The sequence below is a fragment of the Guillardia theta genome (assembly GCF_000315625.1).
Source record: "Guillardia theta CCMP2712 unplaced genomic scaffold GUITHscaffold_77, whole genome shotgun sequence".
Classification (NCBI taxonomy): Eukaryota; class Cryptophyceae; order Pyrenomonadales; family Geminigeraceae; genus Guillardia; species Guillardia theta.
The window spans coordinates 337,441-363,007 of record NW_005434597.1 but is presented as its reverse complement, the minus strand read 5'-3'; the positions used below and the strand labels follow the sequence as shown (position 1 = coordinate 363,007).

Here is a 25,567-nt window from a genome sequence, read left to right as displayed (position 1 = left end):
CATCTTCCACCACATCACCACCACCACCAACTCCTCCTCCTACTCGTCCTCTTCCTCCACCACCACCACCTCCTCCTCCTCCTCCTTCTCCTCCTCCTCCTCTTCCTCTTCCACCACCACCACCACCACCACCCTCAAAGCTCACTCTTCTCCACCCACATCGTCCACGTCTCGCCTCTGACGAGGACGTCAGCTCCATCGCAATGCCTCTTCCGAGGGACCCTGTCAGGCCTGACCCACAGGGACCCTTCCTCCTTCCTCAAAGCTGAGCTCTACCGTGCTGACCTCTCTAAGGTGACTCGATGTCTGCCATCCCTCCCTCCCTCCTAGTCTCCCATTCTACCGTCTTGACCCTCATCGTCTTCTTCCTCCCAGGCGGCGACTGCTCGGGTCAGGATCGTCACTCACCGCCGTACCCTCAACGAGCTCTGACCTACCGGGCCCGTACATCATTATCTGCTGAGGAGTGAGACCGGGTCCTGCTAGCTGGAGTCTGAGCGCAGCTCCTGATGAGAGTCCGATCAGTGAGTCGTGAGTCGCTCTCAGTCGGTAGTCGGAGCTTGTTATGAGTAAACTTAGTATTGACAATCACCTGAGTGCATGCCTTGAAACTTGAACGGCACTGCCGCAACGTCAAGGTTGGTGACTCGATTAGCATCGGTCGTTCTGATCTTGAATTGGAACTTTCCGCCGAGCCGACGTCATGACTCCGATCTGCCGCGGCGGGCCCGGCGGGGCATCGGTGCCGGGCCAATGGAACTTAGGCGCACTGCCAGTGTCCGCTGCCAGGAGTAACTGAGAGTCGGCCCGGAGGCTGGCTAGTACCGTAGTACCGCCGTTACAATGATGTACTCAACTTGCCATGATCCGAATCTACAAAGGTTGAGACGGCTAAAAATCAGAACCATACTATACTATCGGATAAGTGACGGACGGACTGAGTCGCCGGGGAGGGCCTCGGACTCAGAGTCGGACGGCCGCCGACGGTGGTAACCAGGGCCTCATCCCCCCGCCGGTCCCGCCCGTGTGCCCGGCCCCAGTGGCCCGGCCCGCTCTGCGGCCCGCTGTCCGCCGACCGTGACGGCGGGCGGTCGGGCCGCCGGGCCGTGTTGAGTAAAGTCACCGGTAATAATAACTTAACCCGGCCAGCGCCCCCCGACTCGTCACTCGAAAAAAGGCTCTAGCTTATAATTTAGTCAAAAGATGAGTAATAAGTTTTGGTACTGTAGGGGAGCTCCGGAGGCTCCGGTATATCCACCGGCTCGGAGTTGAAGTTGAGGGTGTAACCTAGAAGGAAAGTGGTAACTTGCTCGGAACAGTCAGACATGGCGAAGAAGGTTCTGAGTGATACACAGACTGATCTTATCTTCAAAACGTACATTCTTTTTTATTTCATGAAAACAGAGGTTTTCGCATTTGCCGTGACCACAGCTTCGGAGGGCCGGAGGGCCGGAGAGTCTTTGAGGGTTCATAACCTGTTGGATCAGCGCACCCCTTTTCTGAAGACCCCTCTTTTTCTCATTGTTTTCTACCGGTACAGTTCTGTCGAAGGAAGAGGGTGTATTTATCTGCCACACCGAACCTTCGAGACAGATACAGTCATGAGTACTTAAAATACTTGTAGCAGGATGCAAAGGTTTTTAAGGTAAAGTGGGTCACGTCAGGCTTTAGTAAAATATAAAGCGAGGCCCCGAGGTTCCGTGCAGTAAATATCTGTCGACAACCCTCAACTCTACTTCAAAAAACTTGTTTGGGGTGGTCGACTCTGCAAGAAAAAAAATCTAAAAACAATTTAAGTCTCATACTTGTTTTTAAAAACCAGATCCCCTCAAAGAAAATCGAAGACACTCGTTTTGGAAAAAGAGACTTGCGTGCCTTTCAATTGCATCCGTGCTGCACTTTGTGCAAACATCCGTAGGGTACCCCCTGCATACAATACCCCAAATGTTGTGTTGTTCCTGATATCAGGGTTTATGTTTTTCCAACCCTTTAGTTTTGATATGTAATGCATTAATTCATTTCCACAAAGCATGAGCGTTACTGCTCTGGCCTTCACCCTTTCAAAACGTACCTGTTGACCCACCCCCACAATGGACAGCACCACTTCGACTCCTACTTTACCTTACAGATCCCCGTGACCTGCTATCGACTAGCACCTCGGGACCACCCCGATTTTTAATGACCCGGTGATTTTCAATTCTCCCAAAACCACCGGTGGTATGCCCTATCTTTCATCGCACGTCAATCATTTGTACCCCTCCATTTCCCATTGTTTTCATGGGATGTCTACCCGGATCTGACTGAGCCACGAGGCCCATGACTCGACATGACCCTCATTAGGGTCATGTACCCCTACCCCCCTTTTGACAGAGGGTTTTAGTAAAACCCGTCGGTGCGCGACTGATAAATACCCACCCTACCTCATTTGTGAGTACTTCGATAGTTGGCCATTCATACCCCCAAGATATCTACGAAGTACGGGGTACTTTTAGCAAGTAATCTCAGAGTCGAAGGGAACCACCCGTCCCTCAGCCCTTCCCCCGTGACACATGATCATCATCCTCTTCAATTGTTCCCCACCCCACCATCACACAGTGAGCATACCCACCCTCCCTCCCCACCTACTCTCCGGGTTCGATTGAACCATTGACCACCCCACAGTTTCCACGACTACCCCACCATCCCCACGGTCTAGCCCGCTAGAGTTCTAGCCAGCTACAACCAAAACGAACAAGTACCCCGTACTCCCTTAGAGATTGTACCACCCCTACCCCACCAACTCAATCATTTATGATCAACAACTGAAATATCTCATCACCCACCCACCACCTCTATTCCACCCACCCCTACCTAGGTACCTCGTCCCCTACCCCTACTCGCAGACACCAAAGGAGGTGGGCCAATTTACCACCCTTTCGATTCGCCTTCTTCCATCGCTACCCCTACCCCCTTATACTCCTTCCTTCTCACCCACCCCTCCGTACAGAGCCTCTTTGTCCTCTTCCCATCCACCCTACCCAATTACACCCCACCCATACCTTCACGATCCGACTCCATCATGGTCTTTGCCCACCCCCTTAAGTTCCTTGCAATGTACCCCTCCACTTACACCCGCTCACACTTTACCCTACCACCCACCCCCTGTGTCTGCGCCCCTCCCTGTCCCCGTGCCCCCCTGTATATACCGGACCCCCGACCTCCTCTCTGCACCGACTCTCTTTCCTCTTCCGTCCTCCACGCTCCACGCAAGCGTTTTCCTTCCCTCCTCCTCATAGCCGGTCCTCCTCCTCTCAGCAAGATTGTTCTTTCCTCTCCATTCTCCTCCTCCTGTCTGCTTCCTGGAACCAACATGGAGTCTGCTCAACATCACATGACGGAAGAGATGGAGAATGACGTCTTTACCGATAGAATGATCTTGGTGTCTGTCGACGCGCAGTTGAACAGGAAGAAAACTCACAGGCGGCCTGTCTGTGATGCTGTGTACGTGCCATGCATCAATCGCACCAGAGAAGTGGCACATGGTCCTCAGATCCAACCGGAGCCTATCGCACCGGCCAACTCGGACCCCACTGCACCGGCCGATATGGGTACCTCACGCAAGAGGGCACGCAGTCCTTGCCCGAGGGATTGTCGTCCGAGAGTTTTCCGCAACCGACGTGGGGAGAGAGTTGTGACGGTCAGGACAGAGGCGCCGGGCACTCCACTGGACCCTCTCCTCCTTCAGCTCGCCGACGAGCCCGTGTGCAATGGTGGCCTCTCTCGCTACTTCCTGCTCGAGCTCCTGAGGAAGGTTCGTGACAGTGCCATGATGCCGCACTCGAACCCGGCAGCATCTTCCCATGCCATCGACACGCTGACAAAGGTTCCTGCTGAGGAATTGAAGGAGGAGAACGCTCAGACAGTATGTGCGATCTGCCATGAGAACATGGAGGGCGAAGTGAGGCAGATGCCATGTGCTCACAGCTTCCACGAGGACTGCATCGTCAACTGGCTCCAGATCTGCAACAACTGCCCCTGCTGCAGATGCGAAGTCGAGTCCTGCTGCCCTATGTACAACAGGGTGAAGAGGAACTCGATTCGGGGGGAGGTCAGGGAGGAGGCAATGGTTGCCCCCGAGGCGATCATGAAGACTCCGACCCCCCAGGAGTTACTTGTCAGCCTCTACGCAGCGTGCCAGGCGCACCGTGACACTGCTAGGAGCCAGAGGCAGCAGCTAAGGAAGCGATTTTCCTTCTAAGATTAGACCTTGGGCGATAGATGGGTTGTTGTTTAATGAAACATGATTTTTTCACATATTCTTGATTGTGTGTGTTTTGTGAAATACAGCAATCCTCTTGCTGTCATTCATTCTGATAATTCTGCTTGGATTTCTTCCAGGCTCTTGCCCCTGTCACCTCTTATGTTAGATTGCTGGTATTGAAACTAGTTGCACTCTTATTCTTGAACTTTCTCCCTCCCTCCCTCCTCCTCATTTGTCCTTGCTCCTCTCTTTTCTCACATGGTCTCGACGAACTGCGTGCTCGGAGCCAACACCCACAACACCTGTACATTCCTCAGTCCCCTTCCTCCTCTCAATGAGACCAACCGAGAAGGCGCAAGCTACAGTGAAGCCAGTAAAGATCATCTGCTGCCCGAGCGATGACATGAGCGTGCCAAAGAACTGCCAAAATTCGTGACAACAGATCCTTTTCCATCTCCTCCTCCTCCTCCTCCTCCTCCTCCTCCTCCTCCTCCTCCTCCTCTGGTCATGCTTGAGCTCTTCCTCTTCCTCCTTACTCCAACTGCTACTTCTCCATGTTCTGGATACCTGTGTCATGCAGAACGAGCCTCCCCTGTTCACACAGTTGAGGACGAGAGCACTACAAGCGCAAGCGTTACCAAGCGAGCACCGACGACATGGCAGAGGCCAGGCTCCTGTACTGCTTCCCACAGAAACTTCAGTCACGAGGAAGCATGTGAAAATTCTCTGCCTGCGAAGGGAAAAGCTCTCCAACCATCAGCCACGGCACCTTAATCGAGCCGTCAGGATGAGGAGGACGAGGACGAGGACGAGGACGAGGAGGAGAACTCACGGGGCCCCAACCAAAGGAGAAGGAGGCAATGTAGATCAACAGCCCCATGCTCGCCATGCTCGAAGCTGCGCGTGCAATGAGCCTGGTAGCTGACGAGAGGCAAGAGAGAAAATCACCGAGAAGAGGTCCTCCCGCAGCGCTCGACCCCTGGCCAAGAGGAGGGCGTGAGAAGTGAGAGGAAGAGGGAGGGAGCATCGTCACTTGGAGCGAGAAGTTGAGCATCATCAGCGCCATGCCCAGTGTCATGCCCGCCCCCGAACCTGTCAGGCGAGGGAGATGAGAAGAAAGAAGAGAAATCAGATAGAGCCAGATGGAGCAAGAGCAAGAACGCGCGCGTGGAGGGAGGAATGGGAGGCTCGTGCCTACTAGAAGCTTCTTCCTCCCCATGCTGTCCACGCTCGTGGCCGAGAAGGCAGTGACGATGACCTGAATCTCAACCGTCAGTATCCTGACTCGGCCCAGAACGTCGCCGCCTTGCCGTCACCTGTGTCAGAGCCACAGCAAACGAGACGAGGTTTGCCATGCTCGCCATGCCAGCGCTCGAGAGGATCTGAGGACGCACGTGAGGGACGCCAGCTCGTGCTGGGGAGAGGAGCCGCACCTGCCCTGAGAAGAAGATCACCGTGTTGATGCCGCACAGCTGCTGGAGGAGAATCATCCCCGCCGCCAAGATCTGCATGCTCAGTCAGAGGAGGGCTGAAAACAGGAGGGAGGCGGGAGGGAAGGGAGGGAGGGCGGAGGGAGGCAAGAGATGATGGGAGGAGGCAGTGAAGAGGAGGCAGAGTGGGAAGAGAGAGCAGGGGGAGGTACAAGGGATCCATCATCACCAGCGATCGCTGGACGTTGGTAGGAATGCTATCCAGCTCATATCGCCATCGCGAAAGGAGCGACGATCTCCGGCTCCTCCTCGGAGAGTCAACAAACTCTTCCTCCTCCTCTGAGACTGACAGCTCGTCCTGCATCCCCAACTTTCCAGCATACGCATTCGCGCGCTTCGAGAACCCTTTCCTCTCCAGCCACCCCGGGCTCTCAGGGAGGAAGAGCAACGACAGCCCGGCGAACATGAGGGAGCACATCGACCCGACCAGAGCCATCTCCCTCCATCCCACCGCCAGCCCCAGCGAGTAGCTGAGGAGGATGCCAAGGGTGCAGGAGAGCTGGTAGAAGGAGCCCAGAAATCCCCGCAGCCTCCTCGGAGAGATTTCGGCGATGTACATGGGAGTGGCTACTGTTGCCACTCCTGCTGCGAAGCCAGTGACTAGCCTGCCGAGGAGGAGCATGGGGTAGCTTCCTCCCAGGAAGACGCCGGTAAACCCCAGGAAGAAGAGGAGGGAAGCTATCAGCACCACGGGCTTTCTCCCCAGCGTCTCTATCCTCCTGCTGCTGACAAGGCCGGCGATCACAGCCCCGATGTTGATGATGGAGGCAAAGGTCGAACTCTGGAGCGAGGAGAGAGCATTCTCGCTTGCCAAAGAGTCTAGGCACGGGCTCGTGTACCCCAGGGCATACCCGAACAGCAGCGGCCCCATGGCGGCAATGGCTGCGGCGAGGATGGGGAAAATGTTCTTGTACCTGTCCTCGAGAAGAGGAGAGACTGCACGACAAGTTTCAAAACATTGACGCGACTGAGTCATACAGACCTCTTGGTGACGGCCCAACGACAGAAGCCCACGAAAGGAAGTCTGAGGGAGAGAGGAGGGATCAGCGGCTGGTTACATCTCAGATCGCAAGTACGTCTTAGGTTGAGGCTGGACTTCTCCAGCTCCGCCATCGCCTTCTCTGACACATTGTGGAACTCATTCGTTGCCTGCAATCTCGTCATGTGCATCGCCTCATCTCAACTGAAGACGCTCATGAGAGGGGAGGAGAGGAGAGACAGAGAGAGCGAGGAGGAGCGCGTGAGGCAAACGTACCACCATGATCGGGTCGGCCGTCTGGATCCCCAGTCGCCGTCTAACATTCTTCACAGCATTTGTTGCTCTCTCAAAAGAGGAGCATGTGGAGAGCTTCGAACGAGTGCTCCGAAGATTCATGTGTACAATGGCCGATTGCCGGCAACCAGAAGCACTGGGCTTTCCCACACAACTCAGCATCTGGAATCCAGCGGCTCTCTCTACAGACAAAGTGAGGACGCCAAGAGATGGTACACCAAGAGATCACCATAGAAGATGAACGCCAGGCAGATATGAAGGATTCTCTGGATCGACATCCTGCTGGACAAGTTACTTTGAGGTACATCAATTCCAACAACCGTGCACTGGGGAACAGGACAAGCAATGGGGTTTGGTGCTATACCCTCTGTTCTGCTGCACCATCTCAGCACGGAAGTCGACCTCTCCTGCTCTTTGAGTCGAAAGCTTGTCTTGGACTTCTTCGTCCGATCCCTGTTGAACGCTGATGGATACCCGACGTTGCCCCCTTTCGATTGCGATATTTGGGGTCTGTGATCGCTTTGCTCCCTGACGACGATTGATCTGCAATGAACCACCTTGTGTCTTCGCACTGCTTATTTTGTCTGTTTGTCGTTGGAAAGTTTTGATCTTTGCCTTCCTCTGTCCCTTTCCACAAATTTGCGCCTTTGCTGCAAATACTTAGAATTGCAGAACTTAGCACACAGATATCAAGTTGTTGCCAAATGAATCTGCCCCCTTCAAGCTTGTCTTCTTGCTTGTACTCTCACTTGTTCCTGGTATTCCTTCCCTTCCCTTCCCTCCTCTTCCCTTCTCTTCCTTTCTCTTCTCTCAGTCTTTCCGTCCCTTTGCCCCAATCCCCGCCATGCTTGAGTTCCAAACTACTCCTCTACAACCCCGACCAACCCATGACCCCCACCCACCAAAAAACAACCAGTACCCACCATCAATTTCAATGATTCTTGCACCCCCTTCTACTACCACAAATACCCTACCATTTGTAGGGATTTTATTCCCACGTACCAGACTAAAACCTGATGACCCCTCAATTTGTACTCCATCACCTACCCCTGATGACCCCTACCCACTCATGCAATACAACTGAGCACTACCGTTCACTTTTCAACAAAATGGGGGGTGGGGGTAGACTTTTGGTGCAAAGGCTACCTTGTCAGCAGGAGGTCGGAAAAAGGACCCACCATGACCCACCATGGGGGTAGTAATACAATAATTGAGTAATATTTAATTAGGACATAATGGACATGGGTGGGGTATTCCAGATAAGATGACCCGGTGATAAGTGATAATTTGATTATCAGCCAATATTTCTAGCCTCAAGTTTTAATCTTAAAATAATTTTGTGACTTCATAATACTGTATCTCAATTCTGTACTGATGAGCTTGTACGGGTTTACACCGTTGTATATATTTATATATAGAATATCTTTAGCTTTTCTAGTATGGCAATTTTTTTTGTTTTATTTTTCATTACACAGTACAGTTTTGAGGGGGCTACACTATTGTTGTATTTTACTGGACTGTTTATAAGCCATTCACATACAAAAATGTACAAAGATTCATTTTAGAGTTTTAAACAAGGGATCGGATCGAGTTGTACGGGACAGACCACCCTCAGTGGGAAAAAGAGAGGCCGTGAGGCCTCCCCAATTTCTACCCCACCATACCTTTGATGACCCATGTAAAAATAACCCCTACCCCCATAGATCTCTGATCGTACCCTAGAAAAGTACCCCTTCTTTGTACCCCACGTTCATACAAGGTGGCCACAACCCCTGGCCTCTCCCCCAGTCACGTTCCAAACTCACGGTGACCCGGCGACCGTCGGACGGCCCCGGGCCCGGCAGTCCGGCGATGATCACAGTCACTGGCAGGCTGAGTCACGTACTGTACTGAGGTTACCCGGCCGGGGCAGTCGACGGAGCCTCGGAGTGCGAGTTCAACGGTTCACGGTTGTTAGGCTTGTCACAGTGTAAATGCACTGCCAGGCTGCCCGCAACGGAACGGTGAGACAGTCCGGTCCGTTTTTGCTCACTGACCGGGACTCAGGGCCTCACGGACACGTCCGTGCAGGCTCTGTTTTAACATGAAGTTCGATCGTGCCATCGGACTGAAGTAACTTGACTAACATTCCGACAAGTGGTGTAAACTTCACTAACAAGTTGGCATTCGAGTCAAGCTTCAAGTTGCGCCATGCTCCGACTACTCAGTATAATGCAGCAGACCGGCCCCCGACCGTGACGGTGAACCGCCGTGAGCGGTTTTGCGGCCGCTGACGACCGGAAGACGCTTCAGCGAAGCCACTTCCGAAGTTCGCTGAGCGGTAGCAGCCTCGAAAAAGTTCAAAAATCTCTTGACCCGCCGCCAGCCGGGGCCGCCGGGCAGTGATCGGAAAGTAGCCTAGTGAAGTCTTCAAGTTGAGGCTCAGCGGCAGTGACTCAGTGATCAGGCCCCGGGTGGCCACGGCACTGCAGCTGCTCAGTCGCCAGGGCACAGCCGAGCGGTCACGTAAGGCCCAGTGCGAGAACTTTATCCCGAGGCGCCGGGCCGGAGCAGCCCGGCACTGAGCAGGAGCAGAACGAGGCCTTGTCAAGTCTGACTCAGTGGCTTGAGCCTTGCCGGCGGTCGGTGCCTGTTGGAGACAAGGGGAGCAGACCGTCCGGACGGAACAAGTCGAGCAGGGGGCAGGTGAAATCTCGCAGAGCAAGGGCCCAGCAGAGCTTCAACTGCTCATGAAGTATGGGAGCCCGCGGATGTACTTGTTCAAGCTCTGAAAGCGCGTCAGGACGCAGCGGGGAAGGAGAGGAATGAGTGTGTGCTGGTAGTCTAGAGTCACCTGCGAGAAAATCGTGGAGCTGATAGGAGCGCCAAGTGCCTGCCATGCCACCAGAGAAGCATGAGCAGCAGGAGCAGGAGCAGGAGCAGGAGCAGAAGCAGAAGCAGAAGCAGAAGCAGGAGCAGGAGCAGGAGCAGGAGCAGGAGCAGGAGCAGGAAGGAAGATATGATGTATACCTGCAGTGGATTTTTTGTGACATACTCAACGTAGATGTGGCTATAGATCTGGCGCAAACATTCGCGAAGAGACTAATGAAGACAGGCAGGCAGGCAGGCAGGCAGGCAGGCAGGCAGGCAGGCAGGCAGGCAGGCAGGCAGGCAGGCAGGCAGGCAGGCAGGCAGGCAGGCAGGCAGGCAGGCAGACAGGCAGGCAGGTAGACAGACAGAAGAGAAGTTTGTCAGGCTGCAGCGCTGGGAGGTTCAAGAGATCTGGACCGGTACAGGCGGATCCGTGATGAGGATAAATCGCAACCCCGTGGGAGTCTCGTAGTAGTGAAGCTTGTAAGTCGACGTGCTACAGCAGGGGGAAAAGATTCCCATCACCTCTACACGTGAGCACAGCAAGAGACATACTTGTAACTTTGGAGCGCGTCCGGTACGAGCTTGCCGTCCCCTCCCGGTCTCATGGCACAGACCTGTTGGACAGACGAGCAAGGGGTAAGGTTTGTTTCAGCAATCACGCGAGCCGGCAAGAGATTTTCAAACGCACCGTTGCTGGAAAGATAGGAACACAAAGGAAAAGAGAAAAATATTCGTCATCGGAGCGCCGGAAAGCAACAAAAGAGCTCAAGGAAACCTTTCAGGGAGAAGAGGAGTCCGAAGATGAGCTTCTGCTCCTCAGGCAAGTTCTTGGGCCGTTTCACCTGACATGCAAGCCTTCACTGAGATCGATCCTGCCCCCTCCGCGTTCTCCTCCCTCTCACCCTATGCCAATCCTCATAGTAGAGGCAGACTCCGTTTCTACCAGGAGAGGTCAAAGAGATTCATGGCATGCGTATCATGTCTTCGTCATGTTCGTACCTGTCAAATAAATAGAAGCAATATATCATGGCTCCTCAGGGCTGACTTGACCCCTGAAATGTCGAGTCAAACATCCTTAGGCTGGTAGGAGAAAATCTGTCTTTCCTCAAACCTTCCCTTCCCTCAATCTTTCCCTTACTCAATCCCCTCCTTTCCTCGTCCCTTTCTCTTTCACTCGTAACCTCCATTACCCGTTGACGTCCCGGCATCGATTCTGCTTCCTTATGTCTGATTGGGGTCAACCCTCCTCCCTCTCCCGCTCTCGCTCTCCGCCTGATGCCATACCTTACCATACCTCCTCCCTCCTCCCTCCTCCCTCCTCCCTCCTCCCTCCTCCCTCCTCCCTCCTCCCTCCTCCCTCCTTCCCCTGCCCCCTCTACCTCCTCCCTCCCTCTCGTCAGCCATTCTATTCCTCGTCTCTGAGGCAGGCGCGGGAGAGGCGGGGGCCTTGTAGCAATGCAGCGAGAAAGCGAGGTGGATCGGCTGGCCAGCCTGCAAGGTGAGTCGCCGCCATGCTGGTCAACCTCTGAGCATCCCGCCATGCAGTAGAGCTGAGGCACAAGAAGATGCGAGCCGCGGCGGTAGGCCGCTCCTTGGAGGCTCTGCGACGCAGGAAGAGAAACTTGGACGAGGTGGGAGGGGGAGGCAAGGCCTGCCCATGCTGAGAGATGCGCAGGAGCTGGAGGAGATGCTGATCGTCTCTGAGCTTCGCAGAGTCTATGAGCTCGAGGCATCGCAGGTGCTGCAAGCTCAGGAGGGACAGGTCAGGGCAGGAGGAGAGCAGTTGGTTCCCATGCCGAATACTGTCGAGCGGTCGGTTGCCACCATGGAGGCATCAGATGCTGGCGGGGAAAGGACGAGCATGCAGGTTCTCACCAACCTTGGAGCGGAGCGCCATGCTGACTGCTGCCATGCAGATGCCAGTTGTCAGACAGGAGGATAGCGGTGTTCGGGAGGCAGCACAGGGAGCGATGCAGGAGGGAGCGCGTGCTCGGACCGCTGACGACGAAGATACTTCGTCGCAGAGTGATAATCACGATGACAACGAGGATGCAACAAAAACCTCCGACCCTTCACAGGGAGGTGAAGCAGGGGAGGTCAGAAAGAGGAGAGGGGTATTGAGGTGTGAAGATCTGAACCTGCTCATGGTGCAGGAGACTGAAGGAGAGAAGAGAGAAAGATTGCTCAAGGAGGATGAGAGGCTCTTGAGAAGAATGTTTCATGCCAAGGAAAAGCTACTCAAAGAGCAGCAGGATATGCAGCTGCTATCACAGCAGCAAGAAATGGAAATGCAGGAAAACGATGTACAGGAGGAGCAGGAGCAGGAGCAGGAGCAGGAGCAGGAGCAGGAGCAGGAGCAGGAGCAGGAGCAGGAGCAGGAGCAGGAGCAGGAGCGCAGCGACAAGCACATAAACGACGTAAAGCTGCAGGGAAATCACCAGCAGGCAGAGAGCGGAGCGAGGCCAAGTAATGCTTTGAATCGATACTCACGAGACTTTTGCTGACGGTCAAACAGAACGGCAGAAGAGAAGCGAGAAGGTCGACAGTCAGGGAGGCCCTTGGGAAGGAGAGACACTTCTCATAGATCGGCAACAAGGAAAGGAGTCGGACAGAAAGCGACTGTGACGTTGCCAGAAGGGTAGCGGGTTGGGAGGAAGGAAGCAAAAATGACGGAAGCTGGTGGAAGGCTTAAGCATCAGATGGACTGGAAATACGTGCAGGGTAGGAAACGTGAGTTTACTCGCAAGCATGAAGATGCATAATCTAACAGCTCATGGGATAATGATGTAAAGATATCAACCTTGCTGTACAGCCGAGTGAGGATATTATGTAGACAAAACTGATTGGGCTGATCATGTAAAAGAATAAAGCTTTCAGGATGATCTTATTCTTCTGCCATCTGGTCTTGTTTTTGCCGTAAGGCCTTGAGGCGCTTGTTCTCCTCTTTCCACTTCAACTTCTTCTTATCCATCGCCAACTGCACACCATCAGCATCGCCTCCTCCGCTCCTCCCTCTCACCTTCGCATGCTCTGGGATGTGTCCGGTTGCCGTATGACGACCCTTAGCTCCTTTCCTGCACCAAAGCCTATCAACACCACTGGGCAGCACCAAGGGAGGAGAACCTGCGGCGGGGATACTTCTCGAATGTTCTCTCAATGCTATAGTCCACAACATCAAGAATAGGAGGAGGAAGCGGCTCCGTGAGCACCACCCTCCTCATAGGCCTCACCCCTCCTCCCCAGATCTGAGGGGAAAGTGAGTTGTTTCTCGTACAAGAGGAGGACGAGGAGGATGAGCACGAGCACGAGCACGAGCACGAGCACGAGCACGAGCACGAGCACAAGGAGGACGAGGAAGACGAGGAGGAGGACGAACAGGACGAGGAAGACGAGGAGGAGGACGAGGATGAAGACGAGGATGTAGACGAGGACGAGGAGACAGGCTGGACAAGTCCCATCACCTTGAGCTTCAAGCATCTCTTTGCTTTCTCCGATTTGATCGACTTCTCTTTTTTGGTGAGCCTCGTCCTCCAGGCTTTGGGCCAATGCCTATGTCATGATGAATCGACAATGGGCGGAGGCAAACTCGAAGCACCTGTTCATCCTGATGTCCTTGGCCTTGTGCTTCTTGCCCACGTTCTGCAGCAAGCCATGTGAGTCAAACGAGCACGAGGTGGCTGCGACTTGCCAGCTTGTGTTCGGCCTTCCTGGCCTGGGAGACCATGACAGTCAAGACGCGAGCGATGTTCTTTCGAACGGTTTTGATCTTGTTCACTCTGCCTGGCTGACCTCCAACCTACCAAGAACGACAGTGAGCTGCGATCCTGCAAAGCTCTACCAACCTGCTGCGCAACCCGCAGTGACATTAGCTCGGAACGAAGCTCCTGCTCGAGCTGACTTAGCTCATCGATGGTCTGGAGCAGCCGTCAGGAGGCAATCTCGTCCTTTCACATGGGCCCAACCTTATCCCGGAGATCTTTGGCCTTGATACTGTCTCCTCTCCCGCCACGCAGGGCCATTACAGCCGGGTAGCAGTGAGATTGGAAGGAGCTGGGTTGCGGAGCTGAGGACGGTGAAGGCAGAGAGACTGTGCTGTGTGGAAGCGGCTGAAGTGCTGGAGTAGAGAGGGGGAGGAGGAGAAGAAGGAGAAGGAGAAGAGGAGGGGGGGGGCCATGGCCGAGCAGCCGGAGCATGGAGCGCATTGCCGCCATGGTGGGGCCGAAAGGAGCAGATGGGGTAGGGTGCCAGGGATTGAAGGGGGAAGAAGGGGTAGGGGTACTTTTACAACCGGGAGGGTAGGGACCCTACAGATACAGGAGGTGGGGGTTAGTACACTCTCATTACCCCTACTTTTTACTATTCCATATCATGACCCGTAGTAGGTAAGATTGATGATTCAAGGGGTACTGAGAAATTCGTGAAGGGGTGGGTCACTACCCCCACCCCCAAATAGTACATGAATTTTGCAATCGATTGGAGGTACTGCATGCAATATAGTATATGAATGTATCTGTAGTTTATGTTCCAAATTGAAACATTTTTTATAGTTTATGTGCAGGATATGATTCCACCTCATATTTCTGATGACGAGAACAAAATCTGTCCGTCAATGGGGAATCTAGCTAGGATCATGAGGTGGAGCAGGCGATGAGCGCGGCAGAAGCGGGAGGAGAACAACGACGATGGGGATGAGGACGAGGACGAGGACGAGGACGAGGACGAGGAAAGGATTCCAAGAAGTGGAGGAGGGAAAGAGAAAGCTCAAGTCAGCTTGAGGTGGAGGAGGGGTAGACGAAAGGTGTCGAAGTACCACACTCGTTCATTCGCTCCCGCTCATCCTCCCGATCGCTGATACGTGTCTCGCCACAGGTGCTCTCTCCCCCCAGTGCAGGGTTGAGAGACCGAGACCTCCGTCCTCCGCCATGATGTCTGCGCCGTGGGTCAAGAACATCGTAGGACAGGTGTGCGGCTTTTTCTCTGGGTTGGACTCGGAGGAGGCGAGCAGAGCCTTGTGGGAGGGAAAGTTTGCAGCAAGCAACGTCGCATTGAATGCTGACGCCTTCAGCCATATCGACCTTCCTCTCGAGGTGAAGGAAGGGAACATCGGAACCCTTGGCGTCACAATCCCATGGGAACGGCTCAGCGACCAGCGGGTGGTGTTGACTGCGGAGACAGTGATGCTGCGAGTTAGAGTCAGAGAGTTCGACGACTTTCTGCGGGACTATGTCCAGAGGAAGGAGGAGAGGAAGGTGAAGGAGTGCAGACAGGTCTGTGATCTGAGTTGGGAGGGTGGAGGTTGAAGGGGCATCGCAGGACTTGTGGGCTCGACTGAAGCAGCTGCTGTTCAAAGAGCAGGTGGGATAGTTCCGCTCATGCGACGGGCAAACGTGTCTGATTTGCCTTCCGCAGCTGCAAACTCCTACAATGATGAATTTTCTCTTCGGGATTGTGTTCCGAGTCGACGTAAGAGTCTTCGTACGCGTTTCGAAACCGCTGACGCTGCTCCTGCCCAGATTGTGATCAAGAAGCTGGAGTTGGTTGTTGAGTACATGACGGGGGTTGATACTTCTTCAGAGTTCGTCCTGACAGCAGAAGAGTTGAACATGCTATCTGAGAGCAACGAAGGTGAGGGTCCGATCAGGAAACACAAGCAGGTGAATCTGAAGGGCATCGAGTTGTCATGGAGAGAGGGTGGACCTGTAACAGCTCAACGAATGACAAGCAGCACATCGAAGTCACAGACTATCCTCCGCTCCTCCATAACGGTAAACTGTATCGTAAGCAACAAAGATGGAGGACAGAAGAAGTCGCCGGGGGCTGTCAACCTGCCATCCGAGGAGATCGAGTTGACCTTGGGGCTCGACGAGTTGGACGTTCATGTGGCGCCGAATGTTATCAGCGACGCAATCAGTGTCGTTCGAAAGTTGGTCTTGTACTATGAGAGAGCGGAGAGGCTCGTGCGGGGAAAGTTTGACCCGTCGGCGTTCAACTCCAGACGTCTTCAGTCAGTTGCTGAAGAAGTTGCCGACAACGTAAGGAGGAGGAGATCAGAGCTCAACCTTTCGAATGTCTTGGGAGCCATTCGTACGGGCCGTCGCTATCGTCAGTGCCTCTGGAGGTACCTGGAGGGCGTCTGCTCTGACGACGACAAGAAAGTCTCGGAGAGCGTGAAGGAGCTGGGAGACCTGGAGCAGGGAATGCAGCAGACCACCATCATGGCGCTGAGAGATGCTGTCTTCTCCAAGTTTGAGCCTGAGAGCGAGGAGAGGGCGCGAGGCGAGGACAAGACCTTGAAAACACTGTTGACGAAGAGTTTTGACATCGGCGACCACGACGTTAGCGGTGACATCGATGTATACATCTGGGGCAACCGCCTTCAAGTTCCTGTGCTGGCTGTTGAGAACAGCCTGGATGCTCTCCTACCCTCCGGCTGTCCGTCTTCATTCTTGGCCTGGTCGCAAGTCGGAATGAAAGCTCACGTCGTGGTGGGAACCTGCTCATTCCAAGTCTCTTTAGCAACCTGCTCTGACGACCGAAGTCAAGGGACTCTGAGAATGACGGTCGACGCTGTTGACCTGCAGGCATCGAGGGACTCGACTGGCACGTTCCTCCTCGACCTCACTGTCAAGTCGTGCCAATGTCGTCTGCAGGGCTCGAGGCAACTCACCATCGTGGAGAAGAGAGGAGCGGACGACCTCTGTGTTCTCAGCATGAGGAAGCACCAAGGAGGAGCAGGAGCAGGAGCAGGAGCAGGAGCAGGAGCAGGAGCAGGAGGAGGAGGAGATCTTGGGGAGATCTCGTTGTACATATGCCCGACAAGCATCCGTCTGTCTCCAGACATGCTTCAGTTTGTGGATGTCTTGTTCGACAACCTGAGGGACGTGGTGGAGCTTGCGCTGAACCCGAGATCGGTCGTCGATGCCTCAAGGAGCATAAGGAGAGGGATCCTGTCAGCCGTGAGAAGCTCGGCAGACCAACTGATAGCCGAGAAGCTTGCGAGGAGGAGACTGAGACTGAGCAGAGTAGAGGTACACCTGCCCAACGTGTCTCTCTCCTCCTCCTCCTCCTCTGCCTGCTATCCCGCACGTCTGTCGCTGCAGGGAGGCATGCTTCAAGTGGAAAACGTCTGCGATAGCAGTTCCCAGGACGGCAACGAGTACAAGTTGACATGGAGAGGGTGTGCCGTTGGCGCGGAGCTGTCAGAGGGAGAGGAAGGAGCAGCAGGGAAAGCTGCTGACAGTCAATCCGGCGCGCTCATGAGCCCTGTGGACATGGAGGTGATGATCTCCTTCTCCTGCCAGGACCAGCTCACGTGTGAGGTGAGAACAACATGCAGTCCGATCAGAGTCTTGTTCACCAGCAAGCACTTGTCCATCATGACGTCAGTCATGGCGGAGTACAAGTTCGTCATGGCCTCCGCTCACAAAACTCTCCGCTCCCGCCACTTCAAGGACACGGTGAATCACTTGCGTGAGAGCCTCCGATCGAGCGACTACGAGAGAGATTGGCTGAACCCGCTGATGAGGAGGACGAGGAGCAGGGGTGAGGCGCCGGGGATGAAGACAAGGATACAGATGAAGTATGACGAGATGAACTTGCTACTGAGAGTTCATGGGTCAGATCCCAGCAGCAGCAGCAGCAGCAGCATGGTGATAAGATTTGAAGGCGCCGAGACGGCGCTGCAGCTGTTGGGCGATACGACTGAGGTCAATCTTTGTCTCCGTCATGTGACGGTCATCGGCGACCAGGAGAACAATGGTGCAAGTGATGCAGAGAGCGCGATCATCAGAGGTGGGAGCGAGTCCCATCCCCTCCTCTCGGTGACCTTCAAGTCATCTTGCTCGTCTCAGCCTCCCCTTCACTTCCGTCACGCCATCGAGGGGCGACTCTCTGCCCTTGAGATCGTCCTCTCCGAACACCTCTGCGACTGCGTCAAGGGTTGGATAGACGCGGCAAGAGACAACCTGGCCGGTCCTTCTTCCTACATGGAGAGCCTGGAGGGCCTGGGAGATGCGTTGGAGGGCAGCAGGAGGACAGAGGACGCACGTCCTGCTCCTCTGACATCGAGAGTCTCGCATGAAGTCGCTGTGAACGTCGAGATGTTCCCTATCCTCCTTGTCCTCCCCGAGCAGGAGATGTGCAGGTCAAGGCTGGAGCTGAACGCCTCTGGGTGCCGCTTCCTGCTGCATTCCGACACACGGGAGGACAAGGTGTGGCTCGAGCTGACGGTGCTGCCGGTCATGTTCGACCTGGTCGAGCGAGACGTCAGGAAGGGGCTTGTGAGGCTGGGGGAAGGGGAAGGGGAGGGAGGGGAGGGAGGTAGGGCAGTCTCTGTCAAGGTTGAGCAAGGGAGGGATGAGGGAAGGGATGTCAAGTTAGGAATGGAGGCGAACTGCGGGGATCTTGTGTGCAAGCTCCAAGACAAGGACATCATAGTGGTGTTCCAGTCTTGCATCGAGTTTGCGGACAAGCTCCTGTTCCTGCAAGACTCGATCCGCTCGCTCCTCGGCGCTTTCGAAGTTGACAAGGGCGTGTCAAACCCCCGGATGTCTCCCCGGGACAGCGAGGGGGCACAAAACGTCGAGCCCTGGCTCTCGAGCCTCGTTCGGTCTTACAGCTCGGTCGAGGCTGCGATCGCTGTGCCCCAGCTGATCCTGCAGGTGGAGAGGATGAAGGACGATCACAGCAGCGATCGGGACAGGTGGAAGGAGCAGGTGGAGCTCATGGCCCGAGACGCTCTGCTCGTCGTCAACCTCGCTTGCTCCTCCTTGACCGTCAGGTCCCTGTGCCTGAACTTTGCTGACTTGTACGGAGAGGAGAGGTTTTCTGCCCCGCTCCTCCTCCTCCGCCCCGTCGCTACCAAGTCCAACCTCCTCGAGGCTGCCGCTGATCTCGTTTGCAAGAGGAACGTCTCTGAAACCTCAGACCTAGTGCTCTCTGCCGCCTATGAGATCGCCAGAGGAGCAGGAGCAGGAGCAGGAGCAGGAGCAGGAGCAGGAGCAGGAGCAGGAGCAGGAGCAGGAGCAGGAGCAGGGAGCGAGACTTGCGGCATTGCCATGTTCAGCGCCATCGACGTCATGATCGCATTGGGGGACATCCGGCTCAGCGTGTCGACTTCTCCTCTCCGCCTCTTGCTGGAAACAGTGGGCAGCCTTATCAGAGACGTAAACAAGCTGAGTGAGGAGCAGGGAGGAGGAGGAGAAGGAGGAGGGAAGAAGGCGAGTCGGTCTGCGCTGTCGCTGCAGTCGTACTTGCAGCTTCTCGATCCCTCGCCTGCTGCTCCTCTGCAGTTCCTGGCGGATCAGAGGCAGAGGATCTTCGACAGGATGTTGGAACCAAACGCCGAGGAGAAACTCAGCTGGAGCAGGAGGACAAAGTTTCGCCTCCTCCCCTTCACCGTCACTGCCGCCTTCTGCATGGACCTGTTCCATCCTTCCTGCGAGAAGATCTCCTTCTCCTCCTCCGTCTCCTGCGAGCTCCAGTCCTCCTGGTCCGAGCATAGCGAGGAGGGAGGAGGAGGAGGAGGAGGAGGAGGAGGAGGAGGAGAGTTTGAGCAAACATTTACACTGGTGGTCGAGGGAGCATGCTTCCACTGCGACGTGCTGAACGATCGCATGCGTGCCGTCGCGTCCAACCGCGTCGTCCACGACCTCCGCCTCCTCCTGCGATCGACGGAGACGAGGATCTCGAGGGAGGCCCTTGTCGAGGTGGGAGGAGGAGGGGACGGGGCGATCATGGTACAAGTAGGACAGGATGAAATCTTGTTGTGTGCAGAGATGGTCATGTTGGTAGCAGGTGAGTTGAGCTGTAGCAGAGTGTAGTTGTGAACGTTTCTTGTCTGCAGACATCTTCGAAACTTCGCTGCCCGTCTCCGCCCCGCACGTGAAGCGCAGGAGGTGGAGGATGCTGAGGAAGTCGCAGGAGGAAGCAGCTACCACTGCGCAGCCCCGTCAGCTCCCGGCCACCTGCAAGACAGAGAACCTGGACATCGTCCTTGCTCCTACTTGCGCGATCTTACGACAGGACGTGGGAGGAGGAGAGCAACAAGAGCTGTTGAAGTTGAACGTACATGCGCTCAGGTTGGAGGGAGCTGCTGGTTGTGTGGAGGACTGACACACGGAGCAGCATCAACGAAAGATTCGCGCTCTCATCCGATCGCGTCGAAGTCAACGTTGAGCTGTCCAGTGAGTGCAGGAACGAAGGGAAGAACAGGATGGAGCCTGTCCTCGAACGAACTCCCTTGCAACTTCGTGTCGAAACGGACGGGGTGAGGAAGGGTCAAGTGCTTAACGTAAGCGTTGTGTTCCCTTTGCTCCCTCCTTTTCATGGCTCCGGCAGATCACAACCTCGAAGATGATAAACCTTACCTTGGCTCCCGACCACATCAGAAGCCTGGTCTGAACCCTCTCCTGCTCCTGCCGTTGCAAGTCATGACGAGCTTTCAAGGCGATCTTCGTCGACGATGTCGTGAGAGACATCGAGGTTATCGACAAGCAGCTCAGAGTCTGCAAGAACATGAGGGTCGACAGGTTTGCTCAACGTTGTCACTGCAGACAATGAGGACAGAGTGCCAGGCTCGTTCCTCACAAGAGAACTTGCTCGTTCCAGTTTCAGCTCGAAGAGAAAGATGCTGTCATGGTGGAGAACAAGATGCCTTTGCCCGTCGATTTCCAAGTTTGCTTCCAGGACGGGTGAGAGATGTGTTTGCGATGCTGGTGTTTCAGATTTCTTCCTGATCATTGTCTTGTCTTCGATCGAACTTTCATGTTGTTGAGCATTACTACGTCATCATCTCTTCTTTTCTCGTGCCTGCATGTTTGCAGCCGCTGAATTCTTTTGTATTCCTTTGCTCCCTTCAGATCTTGCGTCACCAAGACAGTCAGATCGCAGAAGTCAGATGTCGTCAGTAACGGCAAAGAGATCAAGACTTGGAGATTCAGGTACCCAACTATGATGATGATGATGATGATGATGATGATGATGATGATGATGATGATGATGATGATATTATCATTAGCATCTGCGATCACTACCACCACAACAACAACCACTATCCTATTAACAACAACAACAACAAGAGACAAGAAAACTCACTACTCTGCTCAGGTTGAGGGGAGAAGACACGTGGGAGGAACAGAGCAACCTGAACAAGTCTCCAACAACATGCCAGCTATCGTCCTACAGGCAGGAACCATTCCCCTCCTCCTGCTACAACGTCCGCTACGACACGAAAGGATCCAAGACTTCCGTCCTCCTTTCTCCTCTCTGGAGCTGCTCCAACCTCCTCCCCCACACCCTCCTCCTCACCTCCGGCTCCTGCCACCTGCAGCAAGGCTCCATCTCCATCCGATCCAACACCACTGCTCGGCTCTGCTTCGACCCGTTCCTGACCCCAGTCTACCTCGTCCTCGTCCTCGACAGCTACAATACCCTCTACTCCCGCTCCTCAATCTGGCCAGAGCAAGGCTTCTCATCCGGCTGTACCTTCCTGGACATGTTCGACGAGGACGGGAGGCGACTTCGTCTTGGAGTTGAAGTCTTCCTGCAAGATCGCCAGTCTCCTCAAGTCCGAGTCAGCGCACCCGTCGTGCTTCTCAACAGGACGGAGCTGCCGCTCGTCTTCGCGACCACGGGAGCAGGAGAGGAGGAGGGGGAGGAGGAGCTCGTTATGGCGGCAGGGCAGAGGACGGAGAGTCAGCCAGGAGCCAGCCGACCGCAGAGGAGCCAGCGCGGGGAGGGGAGGGAGGAAACAGCGCTGTCTATGTCCTTTGATCCTTCCATGGAGCAATTCGCTATCAGCCTCGCAGGATCGACGAGATGGACTGTAACCAGTTTCTCCGACATGTGCGCGAGTTATGCGAGCAAGGGGATGGAGATCGTGGCCCGGGTGGAGGTGGAGGAGGAGGAGAAGGGGGAGAAAGAAGAGCAGCAGCAGCAGCAGCAGCAGCAGCAGGCGTGCCGGTCCCACGACCTCGTCCTCTCCTCGCACATGGGAAAGTTTCCGTTCAACCGCACTAGGTACATCATAATCGAACCGTACATGACTGTGATCAACCATCTCGGCTATGAAGTTGAAGTTGATCATCGAGTAGAGGACAAGAGCAACGGAGCAGGAGCTAGCACAGGAGCAGGAGGAGGAGCAGGAGCAGGAGCAGGAGGGAACGGTGGAGATAAAGTTCGCTTGCTCGACGGGGGAAAAGCAATGATCAGCAGGGGCAGCAAACAGGAGGGAGAATGGAAGATGCGATTCCGCATCAAGGCAGGAGGAGGATGGACGGGCTGGAGTGGGGACGTGTACCTGAGCGAGCATACGAAGAAGGCAGCCAGGCTGATTGTTGACAAGGATGGAAGGGATGTCGAGCAGTTGAACGTGATTGTACACGTGAAGGCAGTTGGTCCTGCCATGTTTGCGTGTCTGAAGATGCAGTCCAATGCCGGAGATTTGTTGTTGCTCGACAACAGGTTGAGTTGCGATGATTGTCAAGTGTGGCAGAAGGGAAGTAAACATGGCAAGAAGTTTGCGGTAAGTGTATGAAGGCAGGATGTCTCTTTGATTTCCCTCCTTGTCATGTTGTGCAATGAGAGCTCTGAGATGAATTTTGACTGTGATTGTAACCTTTCGTCTTGTTTCTCGTTCTGATTTGTCGTTCATCGCATCAATGTCTCATACCAAATACATGGCTGATGTCATATCAACGTTTTTATTGTTCATGTCATATCAATGTTTTTATTCTTCATGTCATGTCAATGTTTTCATATCAAAGCAGTGTTTGGAATCACGTGAATGCTTCATCCCTTAATCTCATTCTTCATTGGTCAGCTGCTGGTGCCTGCGGGAAAATGTTTGCCGATGTCGCTTGACGAGCCTGAAGGGAGTGAAGAAATGATGGTGAAGGTGAGAAGACAAAGAAGAGGAGAGGAGAGGAGAGGAGAGGAGAGGAGAGGAGAGGAGAGGAGAGGAGAGGAGAGGAGTTGGGACGGGAGGCGGGGAAGCTGACGTGCAAGAAACAGATTGAGGGCATCAAGGAATTCTGCGTTCCCATGGCGGAGGAAGGAGCAGAAGGAGAAGCAGAGGAAGAGACCAAGGCCAGGAAGAGGAAAATTCGCTGGAAGGTTAAGGCCAAGGTGAGGAAGAGGAGGAGAGAGCGAGGGAGCGAGGGAGCGAGGGAGCGAGGGAGCGAGGAGATTTCTGTAATGTCTATCTGTGACTTGATGAGAAGGGGATAAAAAGGGTCTTGATTTTGACATCGGATGAAACGAGGTCAGTGATATGTTCAGATGCTGTTTGCGCTGACGAGAAGAAATTTCACCATGATCCTCATCCTCATCTTCATCCTCCTCCCTTCTCTCCTCGACGTCTCTTCCTTGTCTCTCGTCAATCTGTCATCATCATCATCATCATAATCATCATCATCATAATCATCATCATCATCACCATCACCATCACCACCACCACCATCATCAACCTGACAACTTTCTGCAGTGCCTCTCAAGTCTCCTCCTCCTCCTCCTCCTCCTCCTCCTCTCAGCTCTTCGAGCTTCACCTCAACCTGGTCGGAATCTCTCTCTCCCTTCTCAGCAGCGACAGGCGCGAGCTTGTCTACTCTCTCCTCTCAGGCATTCACCTCCACCTCCACCTCCTCCCCACCAGCTTCCTCCTCCTCCTCAAAGTCTCCAGCGGTGAGGTAGACAACCAGACCAGCCTCGGGCAGAGCATCGCCTTCCTCTCCCCCTCCCCGCGCCCCTGCGGCTCCTCCTCCGGCTCCTCCTGGTTCCTCTCAGGGGAGGCGGAGTGCTCGTGGGAGGAGGAAGGAGCAACCTACTGGAAGAGGATGAGAGGGGAGGTCGGACACATCACAGTCAACCTGCAGGAGGACTGGCTGTACGAGCTGCTGCTGCTCGAGCAGGAGACGCTGGTGCCTGCGGACGCGAATCCTCCCTCCTCCTGCCTGGACGTGAAGTTCCTCGCAGATGGAGGGGAGCTCGAGAGACTGACGAGCGGCTCTGTGGGATGGGAGGAGCCGAGCTGGAGCAGGCTGGAGCAGGCGGAGGAGGAGGAGGACAGAGCTTTCTTCGAGGAGATCCGCATCGCTCCCATCAGCTTCGACATCAGCCTCTTCGGGCTCGGCGCTGCTACGAGGAGAGCAGGAGCAGGAGCAGGAGCAGGAGCAGGAGCAGGAGTCATGGTGGACGTGTACCAGTGGCTGCGGGAGATAGGAGCGACGATTGTAATTCCGGACCTCCACTGTCACGAGCTGAAGGTGGAGGAAGTAAAAGTCTCTCAGCTCCTGCTCGAGGACCCTCGCGATGTGCTGGAGGTGAAGTACTTCCTGTGTCTCCTCCTCTTCCTCCGTCCTTGTACTTCCTCCCTCCTCCCTCCTCCCTCCTCCCTCCTCCCTCCTCCCTCCTCCCTCCTTCCCCCTCCCCTCTCCCCCTCCCCACCTTCCTCCCCCCCCTCTCCTCCCCTTCGCATGCTGACGGGGGGCTGCAGGTGGTTCTCCGGCCTCTCCAGGAGCGATGGCTCGCCATTCTCTACCGAGCCCTCACCAGCTCCTCGTGGAGCAGCGTCGTAGAGCAGGCAAGAGCAGCAAGAGGAAAGGGGGAGAGGGGGAGGGGGGGAATGAAGAGAGGGAAGGGAAGAGAAAGGATGAAGATGAGGAGGGGAGGGTGGGAAAGGGGACGGGAGGGACGGGAGAGGGAGAAAGAGAGGAGAAGAAGGGAGAGGACGAGAGGACCAGGACCAGGACCAGGACCAGGGGAAGGACGAGGACGAGGACGAGGACGAGGACGAGGGGGAGAGGGAGGAGGAGGAGGATGAGAGGGAGGTCAACGTGGTGATGGTACGAGAGCAGGTGGGCGAGACGGACGAGAAAATTCTGGCGAAGCAGAAGGAAAAGGCAACGATGCGATCGCAGGGGGCAGCCTCCTTCAAAGAGGTGAAGCGAGCGAGAAGATAGATGGGAGGAGAGGAGCAGGAGCAGAAGGGGAGGAGGGGGGTGGAGAAGAGGAAGAGGGGAGGAAGGGAAAGGAGAAGAAGAAGAAGAAGTTGGGATGGGAAAGGAGGTGGTGGTGGGAGGAAGAGGAGGAAGAGGAGGAGAGGGGGGTGGGGGGAGAAGGGTTTTGACTGAGGGCATGCAGGGGTTGCAGCAGGGCTTCTCAATGGCGCGTGAGAACATGCTTGAGGGGCTGAGAGGGTTCGTAGAGAGACCGTTAGAGGGAGCGCGAGCTGAAGGAGTCCAGGGCTTCTTCAAAGGTCTAGCTCCTTGCTCTCCATCCTCCTTGCTCCTCCTCCTCCTCTTCTGCCTCCTCCTCCTCCTGCTCCTGCTCCTCCCTCCCTCCTGCTCTTCTCTCCCCTCCCCAAGCCCTTCTCCCTCCCTCCTGCTCTCTCCTCCAACTTCTCTCCTCCTCTCTCCTACCTCTCCTCCTTTCACTTTCCTCCTCCTCTTCCTGGCCCTTAGCTCCTCCCTCCCTTCCCCCTCTTCCTCCTCCTTCTCCTCCCTCCCTCTTCCTCCTCTCCCTCCCCCTCACTCACCTGATCCTCCTCCATGGCAGGAGTCGGCTCGGGTGCCATGGGCCTCATGACGCGTCCAGTGGCGGGGGTCATGAACTTGGGGGATCAGATCAAGGAGGGAGGGATCGTGAGGAGAACGGAGAGGATTCGCAAACCTCGTCCCGTCTACTACCATGGCTGCTTCCTCCTCTTCGACCCCT

General features: G+C 55.1%; 6 protein-coding genes across 6 annotated transcripts; 3 read left to right on the top strand and 3 right to left on the bottom strand.

The window, feature by feature from the left end:
• Nucleotides 1-3,294: 3,294 nt before the first annotated feature.
• GUITHDRAFT_154500 (hypothetical protein) lies at nt 3,295-4,292 on the top strand. Its single transcript, XM_005826194.1, has one exon. The coding sequence runs from the start codon at nt 3,350-3,352 to the stop codon at nt 4,235-4,237; it is 888 nt and encodes a 295-aa protein (XP_005826251.1). The 5' UTR covers nt 3,295-3,349; the 3' UTR covers nt 4,238-4,292.
• A 202-nt stretch (nt 4,293-4,494) lies between these two features.
• On the bottom strand, nt 4,495-7,281 carry GUITHDRAFT_143672 (hypothetical protein; the record flags this gene model as incomplete). The annotated part of the gene is made up of 12 exons (XM_005826193.1): nt 4,495-4,542; nt 4,586-4,660; nt 4,808-4,832; nt 4,879-4,919; nt 5,073-5,161; nt 5,333-5,498; nt 5,557-5,622; nt 5,674-5,745; nt 5,900-6,644; nt 6,827-6,879; nt 6,986-7,185; nt 7,233-7,281. The coding sequence occupies 12 exons, from the start codon at nt 7,279-7,281 to the stop codon at nt 4,495-4,497; spliced, it is 1,629 nt and encodes a 542-aa protein (XP_005826250.1).
• A 2,734-nt stretch (nt 7,282-10,015) lies between these two features.
• On the bottom strand, nt 10,016-10,797 carry BET5 (trafficking protein particle complex subunit 1; the record flags this gene model as incomplete). The annotated part of the gene is made up of 4 exons (XM_005826215.1): nt 10,016-10,084; nt 10,271-10,437; nt 10,614-10,698; nt 10,759-10,797. Coding segments are annotated over 4 exons (360 nt in total), but the record flags the coding sequence as incomplete, so codon positions are not given.
• Nucleotides 10,798-11,311: 514 nt separating this feature from the next.
• Nucleotides 11,312-12,017, top strand: GUITHDRAFT_143671 (hypothetical protein; the record flags this gene model as incomplete). The annotated part of the gene is made up of 5 exons (XM_005826192.1): nt 11,312-11,354; nt 11,402-11,487; nt 11,532-11,723; nt 11,773-11,938; nt 12,010-12,017. The coding sequence occupies 5 exons, from the start codon at nt 11,312-11,314 to the stop codon at nt 12,015-12,017; spliced, it is 495 nt and encodes a 164-aa protein (XP_005826249.1).
• A 723-nt stretch (nt 12,018-12,740) lies between these two features.
• On the bottom strand, nt 12,741-14,049 carry GUITHDRAFT_143670 (hypothetical protein; the record flags this gene model as incomplete). Its single annotated transcript, XM_005826216.1, has 8 exons — nt 12,741-12,833; nt 12,876-12,930; nt 12,980-13,101; nt 13,318-13,405; nt 13,452-13,495; nt 13,578-13,652; nt 13,699-13,770; nt 13,819-14,049. 8 exons carry the CDS (start codon nt 14,047-14,049, stop codon nt 12,741-12,743), a joined length of 780 nt encoding a protein of 259 aa, XP_005826273.1.
• Nucleotides 14,050-14,781: 732 nt separating this feature from the next.
• Nucleotides 14,782-25,115, top strand: GUITHDRAFT_114702 (hypothetical protein; the record flags this gene model as incomplete). Its single annotated transcript, XM_005826191.1, has 17 exons — nt 14,782-15,123; nt 15,170-15,211; nt 15,266-15,319; nt 15,370-19,651; nt 19,701-19,935; nt 19,982-20,147; nt 20,195-20,251; nt 20,303-20,385; nt 20,431-20,547; nt 20,716-20,796; nt 20,963-22,379; nt 22,677-22,751; nt 22,868-22,981; nt 23,554-24,174; nt 24,595-24,792; nt 24,995-25,050; nt 25,097-25,115. The coding sequence occupies 17 exons, from the start codon at nt 14,782-14,784 to the stop codon at nt 25,113-25,115; spliced, it is 7,959 nt and encodes a 2,652-aa protein (XP_005826248.1).
• Between the last annotated feature and the right edge of the window lie 452 nt (nt 25,116-25,567).